The sequence below is a fragment of the Bombus bifarius genome, unplaced genomic scaffold (assembly GCF_011952205.1).
Source record: "Bombus bifarius isolate JDL3187 unplaced genomic scaffold, Bbif_JDL3187 scf7180000008006, whole genome shotgun sequence".
In the NCBI taxonomy this organism is placed as follows: domain Eukaryota; kingdom Metazoa; phylum Arthropoda; class Insecta; order Hymenoptera; family Apidae; genus Bombus; species Bombus bifarius.
In genome coordinates, this window is record NW_022884384.1 from 2,245,312 (window position 1) to 2,262,613 (window position 17,302).

Sequence of the window (17,302 nt, forward strand, 5' to 3'; positions counted from 1 at the left end):
CAAATTCCTTTGTTTATTTATTAGATTTTTTAGTTAAAAGCTATACGCACGTACATTCATTAAAACGTAAACGAAACAAGTTGTAATAAATGGAAACAGGGTGAGTAGAAATGAAAATAAATTTTCCCGCTTGAAATCAACCGGATTGAAGTTTCTAAGGAAGCAGTTGCGGTTACGCGAACTTTTAAAACAATAACAATCGGAAAAAGCACAGCAGCGCCGATCGGATGATTTAGAGTTTAGGTAAGTAATGTTAAACAGTTGGCGCGCACGATCGATCTCTCAAATTCCCGCCGTCTCGAGATCATTGAACCGTCAACCAATCGGATGGGAGACCAAGGGAATAGATCGAATGGTCGCGAGTGATTCGAGCAATTGGGATTCGTCGTTAACGATTGTTTTCCATGCGTGGAACCAGTGGCGATTGAAAAAAGGATACGGTGTCCGGATTCCGCCAAAAATGAATTCCGTCGTGGCGGAGCACACGAGGTTCGACGAACACTGTCTCGAAAATTCCAAAGAATCCTCGCCTCCCGAAAGGTAATCTCATTTTACTGCAATTCCCCGCCTTCAAAATAAAACTACCCAGTTTACGTATATATCTCTCTTACCTGTTGCTCAGGGTGATGCAGGTGCATATTTCGCGCCCACAGGTAAGGTTAAGAACCTTTCCCAGTGAATAATTCTTACGAAATCTATTCGCAAGATATAACAAATTTTCATTCTTTTCATCGAAAAGATCAAGATTTGTTCATGGTTTGTTTGTCACTCCAGATACTCCAAGTTTATAAATGACAAATTCACCAACGGAAAATATTGAAATCACTTTTTTTCCCAATTACGTTCTTCGAGTGGTTGCTCTACCACAAAAAACTATTTTTTCTCTTCATTCGGAAAATTAATAAACTGTCGGTTGGGGAATTAGTTGAATCAACGTAATTTCTTCTATATTTCGATGATTTTGTAGTTTTTTTTTTTTTTTAGTAAGATAGTGGGAAGATCGTGTTCTTTGATTTATAAGTATAATTACTAAATTATCAAATTCACAAATATTTCGTTAGAAATATCCAGTTAAGAGCTATGCTAATAACATTCTTACTGCACCATATCTTTTAAATTGCTTTCCTTTAGTGATTTTCACTAACTATGAGTTATGTTAATCACGTTCAGTTAGTCGTATGATTATTTATACTAATTAGATCCAAATACAAATGTTTACTAAGTCACTTGGTGTACATTTTAGTCGATACGGATTACCTGTTTTTCTTGTTTTATCTATTTGTAATTAGAAATTCTGTTTATGTTCAGTTTGACAATGATCTTTGACCTATAAACATCAAGCTATTTATGATCTAAGTCAAACATAATTTTTCCTATATGCCAATCTGTAGGTTTCTACGCAATCTGTGCACTTCTGCGTGACAAAACATACTAGTCTTAAGGAAGACTTAGAAATTACTATGTCCAAAGGATCACCTCCTTCACCCTGGTGGAACAGGTTGCCTTTTTTCTACTCTCTTTTTTATCTGATCATATTATGCAAATGTAAGCTTGTTGGTAATTAATTTTGTATATGCAAATATATTTGACAGCAAACAACTACGCTTAGATGACAGCTGTAATAACAACTTAAACGACAGTTTGAACAGTACCACCAAACATAGCGCAAAATGGTCGTGTTCTGGTGATACAAGCCTTGTAGAACCTGAAATCTTAGAAGAAATGGGTGTCAGTATGTTAGAAGATGGAGCATCGAATTGTGAAAGTACAAGAAAGTCTCATTCTTTGGAACAAACAATCTCGCCTACTATCTTGGATAACAATGGACAATGTAAAAATATGAATGACTCCCAAAGTCAAGAGTGCATTTATAGAGGTTCCAGCTTGGATACCACTAGTATAGACAGGTTTGTATTTTAACTGTAAAAATTCTTTTCATCTTCTTTTTATCATCATATTCATCATATCATTTTTATCATCAAAATTCTTTTCTTTCGCTTACATGTTCATACATTTCTTAACGTATTTTTCAAAAGTTTGGAAGCTACTCGAAGATTGGATCCCAATCCGTACGAACTGGATGAATTTGCAACATATTCAACGATTGGAAACGAATCTGGATATTCCTCTAGGGTGGAAATAGATAATTTTATCGATACGAAGGAAACTTTTTCTAAAGATAATCTTAATGTTTCAACCAGAGAAAGTAGTCTCGAACAGTTCTATCTATATAGGAGAAAAAGAAAACCTTCGATCCTTGGTGAAGATAAGTTTAACAAATTATCCGATGAGATGATTTTAATGATATTAAAATGGCTTCCAAAGAAATGTCTGGTAAGATTACAAATTAATAGAAATAAATAACACAGATAATTAATAGACAAAGTAATAATAAGAGTAACATCAAACATTTTATGTCCTGTTCGCCTTTCTTCTTTTTCTACTTTTTGTCTTTTTTTCTTTTTTCTTTTTTTCTTTTTTTCTTTTTTTCTTTTTTTGTTAGGTACGTTCCATGTTGGTCTGCAAACGATGGTGTCAAATAGCGCGAGATGAAGCATTATGGAGCAGGTTGGATTTAGGCAGTAAAGTCTTGAACGAAGGTACATTGGGTCATATATTGCCACGAGGTGTTCAAATACTTCGACTGGCACAAGCAGAAATTGCAGATCCTGTATTTCTTGAAAACAGTGAAGTTCTTACCGACGGTTATATTAGTAAACTGCAGTACTTTGACCTTTCGATGGCAGTGATTTCTCCAGATGGATTGGCTATGTTATTATCTAAGTGTAAATACCTTAAAAAATTATCTCTAGAAAAGTGTACAGTGAATAGATCATGTTGCAAAGCTATCAGTGATAATAATGACTTAGAAATTTTAAATTTAACGATGTGCGAGGGTATGGATATTGAATGTATCAAGGATTTGATGAAGCTTACAAAGTAAGAAAATTATTTGCAATAGTGTCGTTGGTTAGCGAGAAATGTTTTCTAACGTGTTATTTTAATATTTTCAGTCTCAATGCTGTCAATATGGCTTGGTGTGGTTTAGATACCGATACTATGGCATTACTTTGTAAATCGTTACCTTCATCCGTTACGCGTTTAAATATAGCTGGATGCAGAAAAACCATTACAGATGATAGTAAGTACAAGTTTCGTGGTTTCGAAAATTTATGTTAAATCTAGTTATCCGTTATGCTAGTTCGAATGACAGTATTTTTCTTTTTTTCTTCTCTTGTTTCAGATGTTAAGGATTTAGTGAAAAGTTGCCCGGATATGGTAGAATTAGATTTGAGCGATTGTACTATGCTTACAATGAATACTGTCCGTAATTTACTTGATTTGTCAAAATTAGAGCATCTGTCGCTAAGTCGTTGTTATGGTATACCTCCGTCGACGTACGTAACATTGGCGTATATGCCATCTTTGTTATATTTGGATGTTTTTGGTGTAATACCCGAACCAGTACTGAAATCATTACAAGTTACCTGTGGTGAAACCCAACTTAATAAGTTCCTATACAGTTCCGTTGCAAGACCAACCATTGGTGTCCGAAGAACAAGTATTTGGGGGCTTCGCGTTAGGGATTGAACGTAATTATTCTAACTAATTGATTTTGTACACAAATAGTGGTAAAGACCAACTAAATACCAAAGGGAACCTGAAATGTACGTGCGTGCCTTTTTACAAAATGTCTTCTTAATAAGAGACTGATTTTACAATCCTATTGAAATAAAATTAAAACAATATGCTTTTTCTATATCATTCTCTTTGTCTTTCATTCTTTCTTTTTTTTCTTCTAAATTAAATATATTTTAAATTCGTTTCTTTGTCAGTATTTACGTAGAGAGGGTAAAAATAATTGAATGCTGAGAAAAGTAGTTGAGAGAGTATATGTATATTTGAAGACTTGCGTGCTTTTGTTTCAATGAACTCGTAAAATTCGCGTAGCTCGATTCATATAGCGTGCGAAATGTAAATGTACTAAGCACGATTGTATGCTACATAGAGTTCGAAAGAATTACATGCACTCCTGTCCATAAGCCACCGGACACTTGCTTATTTTGACCACAGTGATTGTTTGAATGTAAATACGACTTTCTGTATCGATACTTATTGTTTACCCATAAGTTACTCAATTAAATCAAGATATGCATGATTTTATACTATGACCTATATTATAAAATAAAGTTAGCATTTATATCAAATGTTAAAATTACGTTATGTCAAGAATATGTATAATACATTAATTTTGTTCAAAGTATGCAAGTGTCAAGTAACTTGTAGATGGGAGCATATATAATTTACAGAAAGAGTTAAGTATGCAAATGCTGCATATGTTTATTAAGTTAAATATAACAGTATCAGTTTAATTTTAATCTCACCGGCGGCATTTTTTGAATAAATAATGCTTCTAATGAAAAAATAAATTTTTTAGCTTGATGCGTAAAAGTTTATATTGTTAGCACTATCTTACTCTTTCTTTCCTTACTATTCATTTTATTACAAATGCTACATCTCGTGTTAACATGTTAATTAATATTTCTTTTCAAATCGAATTTATATTTTAGTGCTTGTAATTTCTTTTATAATAATACCGATGTTGGTAATAAAGAACATTTATTTTTCAAACAATAAATAATTAATTTAAAAGAATTTAATTTTTCAAATAAACAACAATAAAAAGATATTAAATATTTATTAATAATTATAAGAGTACATTTGAACGTTCCTTAAACGTTTATATCGAATTATTTTAATGTGTATATATCTATGATTATTGTAATTTAGATACAGAATCTTATAAGATAGGATATTACATGTACATGAACTCTTTAGCAGTACTGTTGAATGATATCGATTAAATCTGCATCCTATTTTCCACAATTTCTTATTAATTTAAAACCTACTAGTCTGGATTCCTGAGAATTTTCAATTACTATTTATTTAATCCGATAAATTCGCTAATACGAAATTGACAATATACAGAAAAGTTCAAGAAACTTACTTAGAACTTAGAAATAAACGAAAAAAAAAGAACGTAACTGGTAGTAAAATATTAAAGTACATATTTGAATTTTAATGATTTTTGTGAATTTTTTAGGATTTGTAAGACTTCTGTCTCCATTAAATTGTAACTGAAGTACGTTTGAGAGCATATTCGCTGTCAGTCAAGCACTCTTATATACAAATACACGCACACACATATATATATAATAATATAATATATATAATATGCATATACATATATAGATATAGATATAGATATAGATATATATATATATATGTATATATATGTGTACGTAATGTTTAATCCAGCTAGGAATTTACAACAAATATACTTCTACCTTAAAATATTTATACACGTATATTTTGTATAGAAAACAAAAAGTCAGTATTAATTCCGTCCTCTCGTAACAGTATCATTTACACTTTCTCCACTGTCATTTACTAATAATTGATTTCTTAATAAAATATCGCTTGCAACATTTTGTGCAATTACGGTAATTAATTAAGCCGCCGCTATGGAAGTTGTGTCCGACGATGATTCGTCTGCTGTCTTGGATTTTATAGGCTGAATCTCTATTTCTTTTTCAGTGGCGTAAATCGATTTCGCCTCTTGCTTCTCTTGTTCGCTCTGCCACTGAACCTATACAAATCCCAAATAGAAACAAATATTATAAATAATTTCTCAACATTATAAAAAAGTAAGAACGGTAAAAAGTAATTATTTATCACCTTTTGCTTGTGTTGCTTAACAGCCTCATTGCACTTATCTATAACCATTTGTTCCGTTAATACACCATCTTCGGAAGCATAAGCTGCTGCTTGCCAGGTGACACCTAATTTCGCTAGTTCCCTTCCAGACATTCCTTCGGTTATTTCGGCTACTTTACTACAAAGCGCGTTATAATCAAATTGTGCAACTTTTAATCTTTTATTGCCCTCGATCGCTGGTTGAAGAACGAATTTGTCAAAATAAAGTCGAACTAAACGTTCACGTTCTGCCCGACCTGGTAAATGAAACTCTACCATTTCATCTAATCTATCGTTTACAGCCCAATCGAATTGTTCTGGTGTGTTTGAGGCGAGAATCAACATGAATTTGTTGCTTTGCTCACCAGTTCTGTAAAGGAACGCATTTAACATCGCTCTCAAATCTTCTGAAATATGCTCACTCGATCGCTTCCTTAAAAAGGCATCCGCCTCGTCGATGAAAAGCAACAGACCTTTCCTGGATGTTGCTGCCCAGTCGAAAACTTTATGAATAGCAGTAACACCATCTCGACCCAATGGTGCCAAATCACCACCAGTAACAATCGCGTAATCCATACCCGAGTGTTCCGCTAACTTCTTTGCGAACATTGTTTTACCCGTCCCAGGAGGGCCATGCATCAATATATTTCTATACATCCCGCGGTTTTGTTTCGTATTCTTCGTAGCTATCGCGATGTCGCGTAATCTTTCTTCGAGCTTTGGTGCTAAAACAACACCGGATAAAGCATCGGTCTGCTTACTTTTTAATTTCTTTGTCGCTTGGATAGGATGCCTTAACGTATCCAATATTGTAAATCTAGAAGTTTCTCGAACGAGAGACGGTTTCCCTAGCCGCGATTCTATGTATCGCGCAGCGACACCCGTTGTACCTTTCGCGGTATATACTCCGAAAGCCAACAAAGACAAGCCTCCAGCTGCAGCGATAACTTTATCCCAGTCTTGAAGAAAAGCTGTGAGCCCAGTGCCTAATACCGATCCAGCGGTTCTGAAATTAATATTCGATAAATATCATTCGATACATTCAATTCCGCTATCGTATCGACGCCCAAATTGTTTTTCTACTCACTTTATCGACTCCAAAACTGTTACTCGTTTTTCGGACGCTTTCACCCTAATTTGCTCTATATTCAGATCTTGATTTTCTCTGTCTATTTTTGCTTTCGCTTTAACTTCTGCTTCCAACTTTTTCATTTCATTTCTGTGTCTCAATTCCATTTCATGTTCTATCGTGGCTTTCCTCATTGCTTCTTGTTTCGCCACTGATTCTTCCTGCCTCTTCAAATTTTCATCGTTCATTCTCTGTTGTTGTATCAGTTGGTCATCGTATCGCTTTCTTGCTAATTGATCTTGATATTGAGCTCTCATTTGATGCTGTTTAGTTTCTTCTTGCAAGACTTTTCTCCTTTCCTCTCCGTCAATACGTTTTTGTTCTGCTTTCATTTGCTCTATACTAGCTTCATATTTTTTTACTTCTGCCTGTCTTTCCATCTGTTTAGTAGTTTCTTGCATTTTAGATAGCTCTAAAGCCTCTTTGGCATGCACTATAAAAAAAAGAAGAGAATAAGAATTTCGCTTGAGATACGCTAGATAAAATGCAAAAGCTCAAATAACTTACATTACAAAATTCTCTATTTTACGCATCAATGTAACGTAATTATGAGAAAAATAAGAAAAGCAAAGGAAAGAAATTATAGAATGACTGAGAAATGAAAAATTATTAATAAAAGTATTGCGAGTTGCGTAAAAATTTACCGCTTCATAACTATTTTCATTGATGAAAACAATTTCTGAAGACGGTATTCGATAACGAATCATTGCATCATCATGGAATTAGACTATTATCGGAGTATCATGTTATACAGAACATGAGGTCCTTAACCTAGTAAATCGTTGTTTGCTTACGTAACTTCGCGTAACAATATTTAATTGAAAGAAAAAATGAAAGTAACCGATCATACAAGATTTTTCGAGCTCCTTGGCAGCTGTTGCTGCTCTTTCTAAAGCACTCGAGTCAAATCGATACGGTTCCATTTGAGAAATTCTAGGCGGTGGTGCACGATCATCTCCGCCTCCAGCCCCATCGGATGCCGGTGGTTGTACAAATTGCGAAAAGTCTTGCGGTTGTGCATTACGATACCCAAAAAGCCACGACATGGTTTGCTGTACTTTAAAATGCTGTTATAACCGTTGGCCGACTAGGTCGATAGCACTCGTGTCTATTAACCTTCCTGTTTTTACTATCACGAGGAATTCCCACGTGCGCTGCCAGTGTGAAAACTGAAACAAGTGGATTGTGGACCCATTTATCTCTCTTAAAACCTTAACTGAACAATGAAACGGACGGAAATGGAAAGTCCAAATTATATTATATGTACCTTACATCAGTTTACATATTTTGAATAAATTTCTTTCTATATGATAATCTGTATAGTAATGTACAGGAAATAAATAAATGACATTTAAAAGTAGCTAAAAAATTCAAAAGTAGAAATTTGGATATTTGAGAATATTATTTATATCTTTGCTATTTTCTGCTGTAACACATTTCATAATAATTTATATATTCTTCCAATTTTATTTAGAACTAGAAACACTCGTTATTCGAAAATAATCATGTATAATTCAAATAATAATATCATGTTATGTATATTATATATGCGTACGTATTCCGAATTCCAATCTTATTGTTATTCTAAATACGTATATAATCTAATGTAGCATATTATAATATAATAATTTGCCCATTGCTTATTGCTCTGAATTGTTTTTCATGTAAGATACATATAACAGGGTTTTTTTTTCTTATCAAATGGTACTAGCTGTATTATTTAGTGGTACTAGTTTAATTTATAGATTTGTAGAGATGAGATTTTAATTATTTAAACAGTAGAGCGATTAAAATGATCAGGTGGCCATCTTTAGTAGACATTTTATGTATACTTTTGTGAGAGAATATTTCCCGGGACTCGTACGATCTTTGCCAAAGTGAGATGGTTTTACTAAACGCTTTAAACGATGGTTTACTAAACGGTTGGTTAATTAAAAGAGACGAGTGATACAATTGTAATAGTCGATTCTATCAAGATCACTTTAAATAAGAAGGAAAATTCAAAATTTTTGCTTAAAAATATAACTTTAATCAATCAGCAACTGTCCGTTGTTCTCGATGACCTTTCGTCATCTTTCAGGCAGTGTCATAATTCCATGTTCATAAAACTCCTGAGTTTTGTTAGCAAAAAACTGAATTAAATACGAGTTTAAATCAGCAACGGCATTAAAACTTTTATCATTTAAGGAGTCCTGCAAGGAACGCGATAAATGGTAATTTGTAGGCGCAAAGTCAGGGTTAAATGGTTGATGTGGCAACACTTCCCAATCTAGTTCCAATAATTTTAGGCGAGTGACCAAAGATGAGTAGAACTTTGCATCATCATGCTGGAAAACAACACGTTGTTGTTTTCCCAATTCCGACCGCTTTTCTTGAACTGCATCTATCAGTTTGGCGACATGTTCAACGTACGCGTTTGGAGTAATCCTTTTGGTTTCTGGGAAAAGTTCAAAGTACAGAAGTCCTTTATAATCCCACCAAATTAACAGTACCATCATTCGTTCGTTTTGCTTCATGTCCGGTTTTTCCCGATTATCCTTGTTATAAAATATCCACCTTTCGTCACCAGTAATCAGTCGTTTCAGAAATGGATTAATTTTGTTGCGTTTCAGAAGCGAATCGCAGATGCTAATGCGTTGCGTCAAATGACTTTCGTCAAGCTCATAACGAAGCCATAAATTCAGTTCCTTGTAACACGTAAGCTGTTTTAATTTGTTTATAACGTATTCATGCGGTACATGGAAGTCCTTTGCAATTTTACGCGTTGTGTATTTAAAATCTCTATCGATAATGTGCCTGATAATGCTATCATCAACGTAATCTGGGAAGCCATGTTTACTAGATTGCCGAGCATTTTCACTAGAACGAAAGCTCCCAAACAATTGTTGATACTGATTTTCGTTCACGGCTTCTGTCCCAAACATGGCACATATCTTCCTCTGTGCTTGCGCTACGGTCTTGTCTTTTCGGAAAAAATACATTAAAATATGTCTGATATGCTCGCTTTCGAAATCCATTTTTAAATTGGGATAAAAACGAAATTAAATAACTAATCGATACAATTTTTTCATTAAATTAAAGGTGAAAGTCTAAACAACAAGAAAAAGATATACACGTTGGCAAAACAAAAAAATGTGCGACAAATGTATTGACAAAATCCGCAGGCACATTTGCCAACCCAATTGTTGCTCGCTCAATGCTACTCTGTAATTATACGCTCGCTATTCGATTCTATGTGACTCGCTATAATGACTCGCTTATTCGACTGTATACTTGGATTTTTGACCGCCATGCTATAGTATGACCGTCGTACTATAATAGCGGAAGGTTGATCGTAATAGAGGTTGTAAAATATTTTATAGAAGTCATCATTTGATCGGCGATTTAATAAGAAAATGTAAAGTTTTAGTCGAAATTTTTTTCTAATAAATTAAAAAATACGTTAATAACTGGGGAGACGATAATTAATATGTACTACGTAGTAGTTGCTACGTCGATAATGTCGTCGAGTATAACGCAGCAAGGTTCCGGTAATTCAGTGAATGTGCTCTTTTCAAACATGGAGAGGTTATTTGTTTGAAATAATATGTGGGAATTAAGAAATCGGAGTGTGATCATTTTAGTAAGTGTGTTGAGTGGGTGCGTGTTTCTGTACAACGTTTGGGGATCGATTTTTATTCTTACCATTTCATTGTTTCTTACGATTTATGCGTGCTATTTTTTAATTATCAACGACAGCTTATTGTCGCCGCACGCGTTCCTTTTACTGGATTACTGCAAACACATTTCTTTCGAAGTTCGTACGAGTTTCGGAACTGTCATCGATCACGTATACCTGTATATCCGACAATTTTTTGAGGCTGCGATTCGCCGTTTTCGAAAACGATATCTAACCGAAAGACGACCCTACTCTAGGATGGAAAGACGACGAGGATCGAATTATCAGCTTAGTACCGATCCTTATCCAACTAAGAAACGTTCTTCCCATTTTGGATCGATCACGCAGATTAGCCCAATTCCAAAAAATTTACAAAAAGCCAATGTGTCAAACGATATCACTTCGAAAATGTATTTTTATCCTAATTCCGAACATTCGTCATACGATCACGATTCCTTTGTTACAAAACGTACTTCGACACCAGTGTTGTCACGAAATAAAGAGGAATTAGAAAATCAAACGTTCAAGTTGTCACCTTCTGGTCAAGTATTATCAAAGAGACCACCGTCTCCTCTGTATGGACAGAATCATGTTCTGATGCAGGTAGAAAATTCAACGTATTTTGACGCCGAAGGTTCTTCATGGGATTCTAGCGTAACTGCTAAAGTAGATACAAAAGTAGGAGAAAGAAAAGCTATTCAAACAGCTAGCGGGCCTCTCTTAGCATCGACTAGATACAACATTGATCCCAAGTAAGTAGTCTAAACTACCTTAATCGATCATAGATATTCGCAGCTCTGTGCGAGTACAGAAATTTGTAATATAATTGCAGAGTATACAATGACGTAACCTCTCCAGGACTTACGGCTCGATTGACTAAATATGCTACTGAAGCAAGCAACAAATTGGCTCATCAATCCAAATATCGGGTAGGGCAATTTCCAAAAGTAAATCTCCATGCTAGTTCAGTTCCATTGATAAATGTGAAGTCTATGAAAACAAGGACGCCGGCAACAGTTAGAGTAGCACCGTCTCATACCATACGATATTCTCCACCATCGAAGCAAAATATTTTGTCGAATGTGCGTCACTCTGACAATAGTTGTTCCTCGCCTAGCGTCGCCCAAGCTTTAAGGGAGATATCGCTAAAAAGACACGCTTCGAGGGAAGATGTGGCTTTCGACCCGGCAAAGAAACAACGAAGAGATATCGTTGCTAGTAAGGAATTTGAGGTACAGGATGAAACAAAGCAGAAAAGGAGCAGAGAAGAATCCTTGAAATCGGAAGAAGATAGTTCTCCCCAAAGTAATAAAATTGTTCGACCCACGAAACGTACTAAAACACCGTCGTGTTACGATATTATAAATTCACTCAGTTCTAGCAAGCATGTTGTTTCCGGCGTCAAAAGGAAAGCTAGTAAGTAGTAGGTCGAAATAATTTGTAATCTTGTAATGGTAACGATAACGACAACGATAAAATACTTGGACTTGTTTTACATTTGGTTTGTTTATTTTAGGAGACTTTTCACGAAGCGGAACCCCAGATTTTGAAAAGCATTTTAAATCTTTGGAATGTGTTCAAAGTGCTAGTACTGAAACGGTAGCACAAGTTCACAGCACAAGCTCAAAATGTCCTGACTACGAGTTAACGGAGAGAAAAAATAATTCACACGTGTGTAACTCTGCCGATAAGCTACAAGAACATTCACCGTTGAAGGGAATTTTAACAGCAAAAGGAAATTTCAACAATGAAAGTATAGAAAATGAATCAGACCGCAAACACACAAAACGTTTGAATGCGCAGAATAGCGATAAAGATTATTCCGTAGAATCGATCGAGTCCATCGAATCAGCCAAGTTAACACACAAGTTATTTATGAGGGCAGAACCGGAAAGAAATGAGAAGTTACGGATGTTGGTCGAAGAGCAGGGTAATATACGAGCAAAGTTTACTACCGACGATGTAGAAGAGATAAAGAAGGAAGATATTACAGATATGAGGCAAACGAGCATGAAAGCAAGACTTCAAAGCATGTTTGATGCCATATCTGGTAAAGGTAAGGAAATTCAACGTGCGAGTACGTTCATTTTTAATTTACGAATATTCGTTTTTGTTTCCAGGTGCCAGTCGGATTAATCCAGACGTGGTGATTCAAGCGGAAGAAGTAAATGCCGTCAAGTCTGTCGCATGTACTGTCACTTGTGCGACCCTTAATTCTTCGACTACCACTACGAACGTTAATACCACACCCATTTCCACATCGGCTGTGGCACCTAGTCCTGGTAGCAGCGAATCGAATACAAAGTCACCAAAACACGTGGCTTTTAATTTACCAGCCAAAAATACTTCTTCGAATACGAACGTTCAGTTTGCCGATACGTCTGAGAGGAAAATTGAAAACGTGTTAACTTCCGTGGCAGATAAAACGATCAATTCTACTCTTGGGGTTACGCTTTCGACTACGAAATCTGAAATCGTATCTCAGCCTGTTGTTTCGAACTCAACTACGACCAGTTCGATGAGCTTTAACGTACAAAATTTCGATTCTAACAAATCAACTACGATCACATCGGCGACAAGTACTTTGCCGATTGGTACCACGTTCGTGTTCGATACCGTGTCTGCTACTAATAAATCCCCTCTACTTGCTGTTCCCGCAACAACTACCATTTTTGGGAATGTTACCACTGCTGCGCCAATATCTTCGGTAATTTCTATGAGTACGACTGCAGCAAACACTAAAAACGAGCCGAGTCAAAGCAACCCAAGGACAAACGTTTCGCAAGTTGCAGCAATCTGTTCGACGAGTGTGAACGTATCGATCGGAAATATGAAAGGCGGTATGATCTTCACATCGCCACACACAAATCCAGCAAATTTAAGCACTGTCGCGGAAAAGAGAGAACAGAATACGGGATTTACATCGATCGACACGAAAGCAAACGTTATGCCATTCACAAGTATTGCAAATATTACTGGCTCGAATGACGCATTGAGTACAAAATCGAACGTGAACGTATCGACGCCGTTGTTTACATTTGGAACCAAAACCAATAATCCATCGACAACGTCCACCAAGTCCGAAGGATTCGTATTTGGGTCAGCAGGGAATGCGTCAGTAAATAGCGAAACGTTTGGAGCTTCGACGAGTACGTCTCGACAGGCTTCGATGATTCCTAACGCAGCGACGTCTTCGAATAATGGTAATAGTGGCACGCAAGCTAATAGCGTTACGGGTGCAAGCTCAGCTAATACCGGTTTCGAAGCAAACCCAAAAGTTAGCTTACCTACATTTGGATCATCGACAGACTCGACCTTTGCATCGCATCCTTTGTCCAGTTCGTCCGTAAACGATAGCAAAGCTGGCTTTTCTTTCGGTAAAGCATCGATGACGACAAATACAACTACCGGTACCTCGAATGTAGGTCCATTCGCTGTTGCGAACAATAATTTGCCTTCGAGCTTTGGAGCTTCATCGTCGACGTCGACGACGTCGACGATCAATAGTAGCACGGCCCAGATCGCTCCGAATACCGGCTCGATATTTACTAACCCGTCGTCCGCTCCATCGATCTTTGGGACAACGACAGTGAGTAATCAGCCAGTTTTTGGTACGTCTAACTTGAGCGTCAGCACAGTTACCTTTACTCTCCCAAAGAGCACGACCACGTCAGTTTTTGGTTCTAACGTTGCCACTACTTCTGCTGGATTCGCATCCACGAATTCGATGCCAATCTTCTCGAGCATAGCCGGTGGGTCATCTATGGGAGCAATAAACACAACTTCCATTCCGATGTTCGGTTCTAGCGCGAGTACATCTACATCCGGAATAAACACCGGCGGAACAAGCAACGTCAGTAGTAACTTGTTCTCAAACGCGAATGTGACCACCTCGATATCTATGTTTTCTACGACGAGCAACATCTTTGGTCAGGCGAATTCGGCAACAGGTACGAGTTTCAAAAGCAGTTCGGGAGTATTTGGAAGCAACAGCGGTTCGACGTTATTCGGTTCGACGCAACCAACTACGTCATCGGCGTTCGGTGCTGCAAATGTTCCCAGCAATTCGACCGCTTCCACTTTTGGTTCTACCAACATTCCCGTGAGCAACGCATCTGTCCCGGTTTTTGGCACTACAACTACCGGTACCCCCGACTTTGCCTCGCAAAATCAAAACAAGGAGAATCCAGGAGCGCCAACTTCTGCCTCGCAAAACTTTGGTATGAGCTCGATATTCAGACGCGACAATACCGGTGGTGCTCCCGTGTTTGGAGCCGCGAACAGTACTACCGGTCATTTCAATTCTTCCGTGCCGAATAACACGTTCGCCGGGCAAAACGTCTCTATCTCGTCGAACCCTACGTTCGGCATGGGAACTGCATCCACAGCAAACGGTCCACCAGCATTTAGTGACAGCAACAAGGCATCACCGTTCGGAGCACAATCTTCCACCTTTGGGACTCCCAACGTGTCCTCTACTCCCACTTTTGGAAACGCTAATGCGAACGAAAGCAACACCTCTGGAATATTCACCTTTGGAGCAAACCAAAAACCACCGCAACAGAACGCTACCGCGTTTGCCTTTGGCAACAATAACAATACTTCCGCTTCAGCACCTTTCCAGTTTGGCACGACAACTTCGAATTCAGGTGAAAACTATTCTCTATCTTTCTTACAACTTTAATTACGCTAATATCTTCTTGTATCCTCGGTTATACATTTCGATTAATACATTTTAAACAATTCAGGTACAGGATTTAATTTCTCCGCTCCAACAACAACTCCATCCATCAACTTCGGCACAACAAATTCCACAACGACATTTAATGCTTCCACGCCTGGTATGTTCAGTATCGGCAGTGGCTCTACCGCTTCAAGGTCCAGAAATACACGGACCAGAAAACTGAGATGATGGAGAATGTAAATCTCGCTAGCATCTTTTCGAATATTCATCGTGGAAATATGTAAACGCGTTATTTGATTTTTTAATACCGTTATTCTGTAATTCTAGCATCGTAATTCGGCAGAATCTTGTCAAAAAACGATGCCCCTCAAATTCATGCAGTTCTATTGCACTGAGAACAGAATTATAGAATAGAATCGACATTTTAACGTTACAGTTTTCACCGTTGTTAATCTTATCCATCTTGTACATACGAAAATGTTAAAGCGGGTCTTTATCTATCACTGTGTTAAAGTCTGCTTAAGTTACATTACGTGTAATGCACATGCATATATATATGTATATACATATATATATATACACGTACAGGTATATAGAAGAATAAAATGCGTGATTGTTTTATTAAGGAAAATCGAATACCTATTACAAGCGTGTTTGCTCACGGAACATTGTATATTTAACTTTAAACGTTCATCGATCTATGAATCGTCGATGACGCTAATTATCCTTTATCTGCTAACTTCTTACCAAGAATCGAGTTTTGATAAACGTTAAAGGTTCTTCATATTTATTCGAGTGACATTTATACTATATCCGGCCACTAAAATGTTTTGGACATACGATATTTAATTATTGTAAATTTTCTGTCTTTTTTTTTCCTTTTTTCTTCTTTTTAAACATTTTCTTTTGTATTTTTTTACGCAAACAAAAAGGTTCGAGCGACGAAAACGCTTCGTGTTTTGAAATAAGTCATCAATTTACAAATTTCCGACATATCGATAAACATATTTTTTGTTTTGAACGCGATGAAATCGTCAATTGCAATAGTTTATTTCGTTTTTATTTTTCATGATACTTTTATCCCTTTTCCTTTTTTCTTGATACGATAGCTAGTTCGGATATAGAAATAAGACTTATAGGTGTGTAAACGGAGATCACTTTTGTCTTCTTTATTCGATACAGAGGAAAAAGTAAAACAATTGTAAAAGAGAATGGGTGAAGAAGAAGTAAAAGGGCAACAAAGAGTATTAACGCTCGCCGACAAATTGGCGTAAGTACGTCGAATAAAAAAGTAAGCGAAACGTTCATGACGTTTATAATCGAACGATTGTATCTTACGATCGAGGAGCACAAAATACTCAATCGATATGTGAAAGTAACGTGATAGAGAGGCGGCAACGGAACATACAGGTGCGGTTCTCTATGCCATGTTGTAAGAAATGCGTAATTATTTTTTTCTACATTTTCAGGCAGATATATCATCTCCGTAAGGAAACGTTGTAAACTTTGAAAAATGTCAGAAATACGAATACCAATAGTGTTGGAGAAATACATTTTACACTTGCGATGTGGTTTTCCCTCACAACCTTTGTCCTTGGTTGTTTATATGTACATATGTATGTATACTAATAATACAACTACATAATTCCACTGTGTATCCGCTACGATTCGGTTTCGTAGTTTATAGCGTTAGTCGAATTTCACTGTAAAAGGTTCGTTCGTTAAAAATCGTGCCGATATATGCCTATGACCTGTATCTTGTGCCTCTGATATGTGTTTCAAAACAAGGTGACATAAAATCTATCCGGTAATGTCGTTAAAATTATTATAAGTACGAACGGTACGTCAATGCTTGTCACGATATCCCAATAACTGCTCTACGTTTGTATTACAAAAACAAATAATAATTCTAGTACAAGAATTTAGTAGCAAAGTTATTCGCGGCTAATATTAAGAGCGTTCCGACGCGAAATTGTATCGTCAATCCAAATTCCGTTGGAAATGTCGTTTTAGATTTGGTGGTAAGCCAAAGCGGTGAAAAAGTCTAATCAAATTTCATTGGTACTTAACGGTG

The 17,302-nt window shown here is 36.5% G+C and overlaps 3 protein-coding genes across 7 annotated transcripts; 2 read left to right on the plus strand and 1 right to left on the minus strand.

Moving 5' to 3' along the window:
* Positions 1–15: 15 nt before the first annotated feature.
* Positions 16–3,765, plus strand: LOC117206349 (S-phase kinase-associated protein 2). 3 transcript variants are annotated; one of them, XM_033445601.1, is made up of 8 exons: positions 16–540; positions 623–653; positions 1,392–1,498; positions 1,593–1,907; positions 2,037–2,334; positions 2,504–2,940; positions 3,015–3,142; positions 3,245–3,765. In XM_033445601.1, exons 1-8 carry the CDS (start codon positions 251–253, stop codon positions 3,589–3,591), a joined length of 1,953 nt encoding a protein of 650 aa, XP_033301492.1. In that variant the 5' UTR covers positions 16–250; the 3' UTR covers positions 3,592–3,765. The 3 variants fall into 3 exon arrangements, with proteins under 3 accessions (XP_033301492.1, XP_033301494.1, XP_033301495.1); XM_033445604.1 differs by lacking the exon at positions 623–653 and having other exon boundaries at positions 19–540; XM_033445603.1 differs by lacking the exons at positions 623–653; positions 1,392–1,498.
* A 1,527-nt stretch (positions 3,766–5,292) lies between these two features.
* On the minus strand, positions 5,293–8,084 carry LOC117206351 (ATPase family AAA domain-containing protein 3A homolog). 2 transcript variants are annotated; one of them, XM_033445606.1, is made up of 4 exons: positions 7,737–8,084; positions 6,845–7,319; positions 5,740–6,763; positions 5,293–5,650 (listed from the first exon to the last, which is right to left on the minus strand). In XM_033445606.1, exons 1-4 carry the CDS (start codon positions 7,930–7,932, stop codon positions 5,513–5,515), a joined length of 1,833 nt encoding a protein of 610 aa, XP_033301497.1. In that variant the 5' UTR covers positions 7,933–8,084; the 3' UTR covers positions 5,293–5,512. The 2 variants fall into 2 exon arrangements, with proteins under 2 accessions (XP_033301497.1, XP_033301498.1); XM_033445607.1 differs by lacking the exon at positions 7,737–8,084 and adding an exon at positions 7,531–7,548.
* A 2,056-nt stretch (positions 8,085–10,140) lies between these two features.
* On the plus strand, positions 10,141–17,149 carry LOC117206394 (putative GPI-anchored protein pfl2). Of its 2 annotated transcripts, XM_033445679.1 has the most exons (6): positions 10,141–10,723; positions 10,802–11,296; positions 11,377–11,960; positions 12,061–12,600; positions 12,665–15,193; positions 15,293–17,149. In XM_033445679.1, exons 1-6 carry the CDS (start codon positions 10,473–10,475, stop codon positions 15,454–15,456), a joined length of 4,563 nt encoding a protein of 1,520 aa, XP_033301570.1. In that variant the 5' UTR covers positions 10,141–10,472; the 3' UTR covers positions 15,457–17,149. The 2 variants fall into 2 exon arrangements, with proteins under 2 accessions (XP_033301570.1, XP_033301569.1); XM_033445678.1 differs by having other exon boundaries at positions 10,141–11,296.
* Positions 17,150–17,302: the final 153 nt, after the last annotated feature.

Excerpts from the sequence above, each read along its gene's own strand:
- LOC117206351 (XM_033445606.1), bottom strand. The coding sequence starts at position 7,932 with ATGTCGTGGCTTTTTGGGTATCGTAATGCACAACCGCAAGACTTTTCG. Across the intron at positions 6,764-6,844 it reads ACAGTTTTGGAGTCGATAAA|AACCGCTGGATCGGTATTAG; the intron begins GTGAGTAGAAAA and ends TATTAATTTCAG. Across the intron at positions 5,651-5,739 it reads TTAAGCAACACAAGCAAAAG|GTTCAGTGGCAGAGCGAACA; the intron begins GTGATAAATAAT and ends GGATTTGTATAG.
- LOC117206349 (XM_033445601.1), top strand. The coding sequence starts at position 251 with ATGTTAAACAGTTGGCGCGCACGATCGATCTCTCAAATTCCCGCCGTC. Across the intron at positions 654-1,391 it reads TGCATATTTCGCGCCCACAG|GTTTCTACGCAATCTGTGCA; the intron begins GTAAGGTTAAGA and ends GCCAATCTGTAG. Across the intron at positions 3,143-3,244 it reads AAAAACCATTACAGATGATA|ATGTTAAGGATTTAGTGAAA; the intron begins GTAAGTACAAGT and ends CTCTTGTTTCAG.
- LOC117206394 (XM_033445678.1), top strand. The coding sequence starts at position 10,473 with ATGTGGGAATTAAGAAATCGGAGTGTGATCATTTTAGTAAGTGTGTTG. Across the intron at positions 11,961-12,060 it reads CGGCGTCAAAAGGAAAGCTA|GAGACTTTTCACGAAGCGGA; the intron begins GTAAGTAGTAGG and ends TGTTTATTTTAG. Across the intron at positions 12,601-12,664 it reads TGATGCCATATCTGGTAAAG|GTGCCAGTCGGATTAATCCA; the intron begins GTAAGGAAATTC and ends TTTTGTTTCCAG.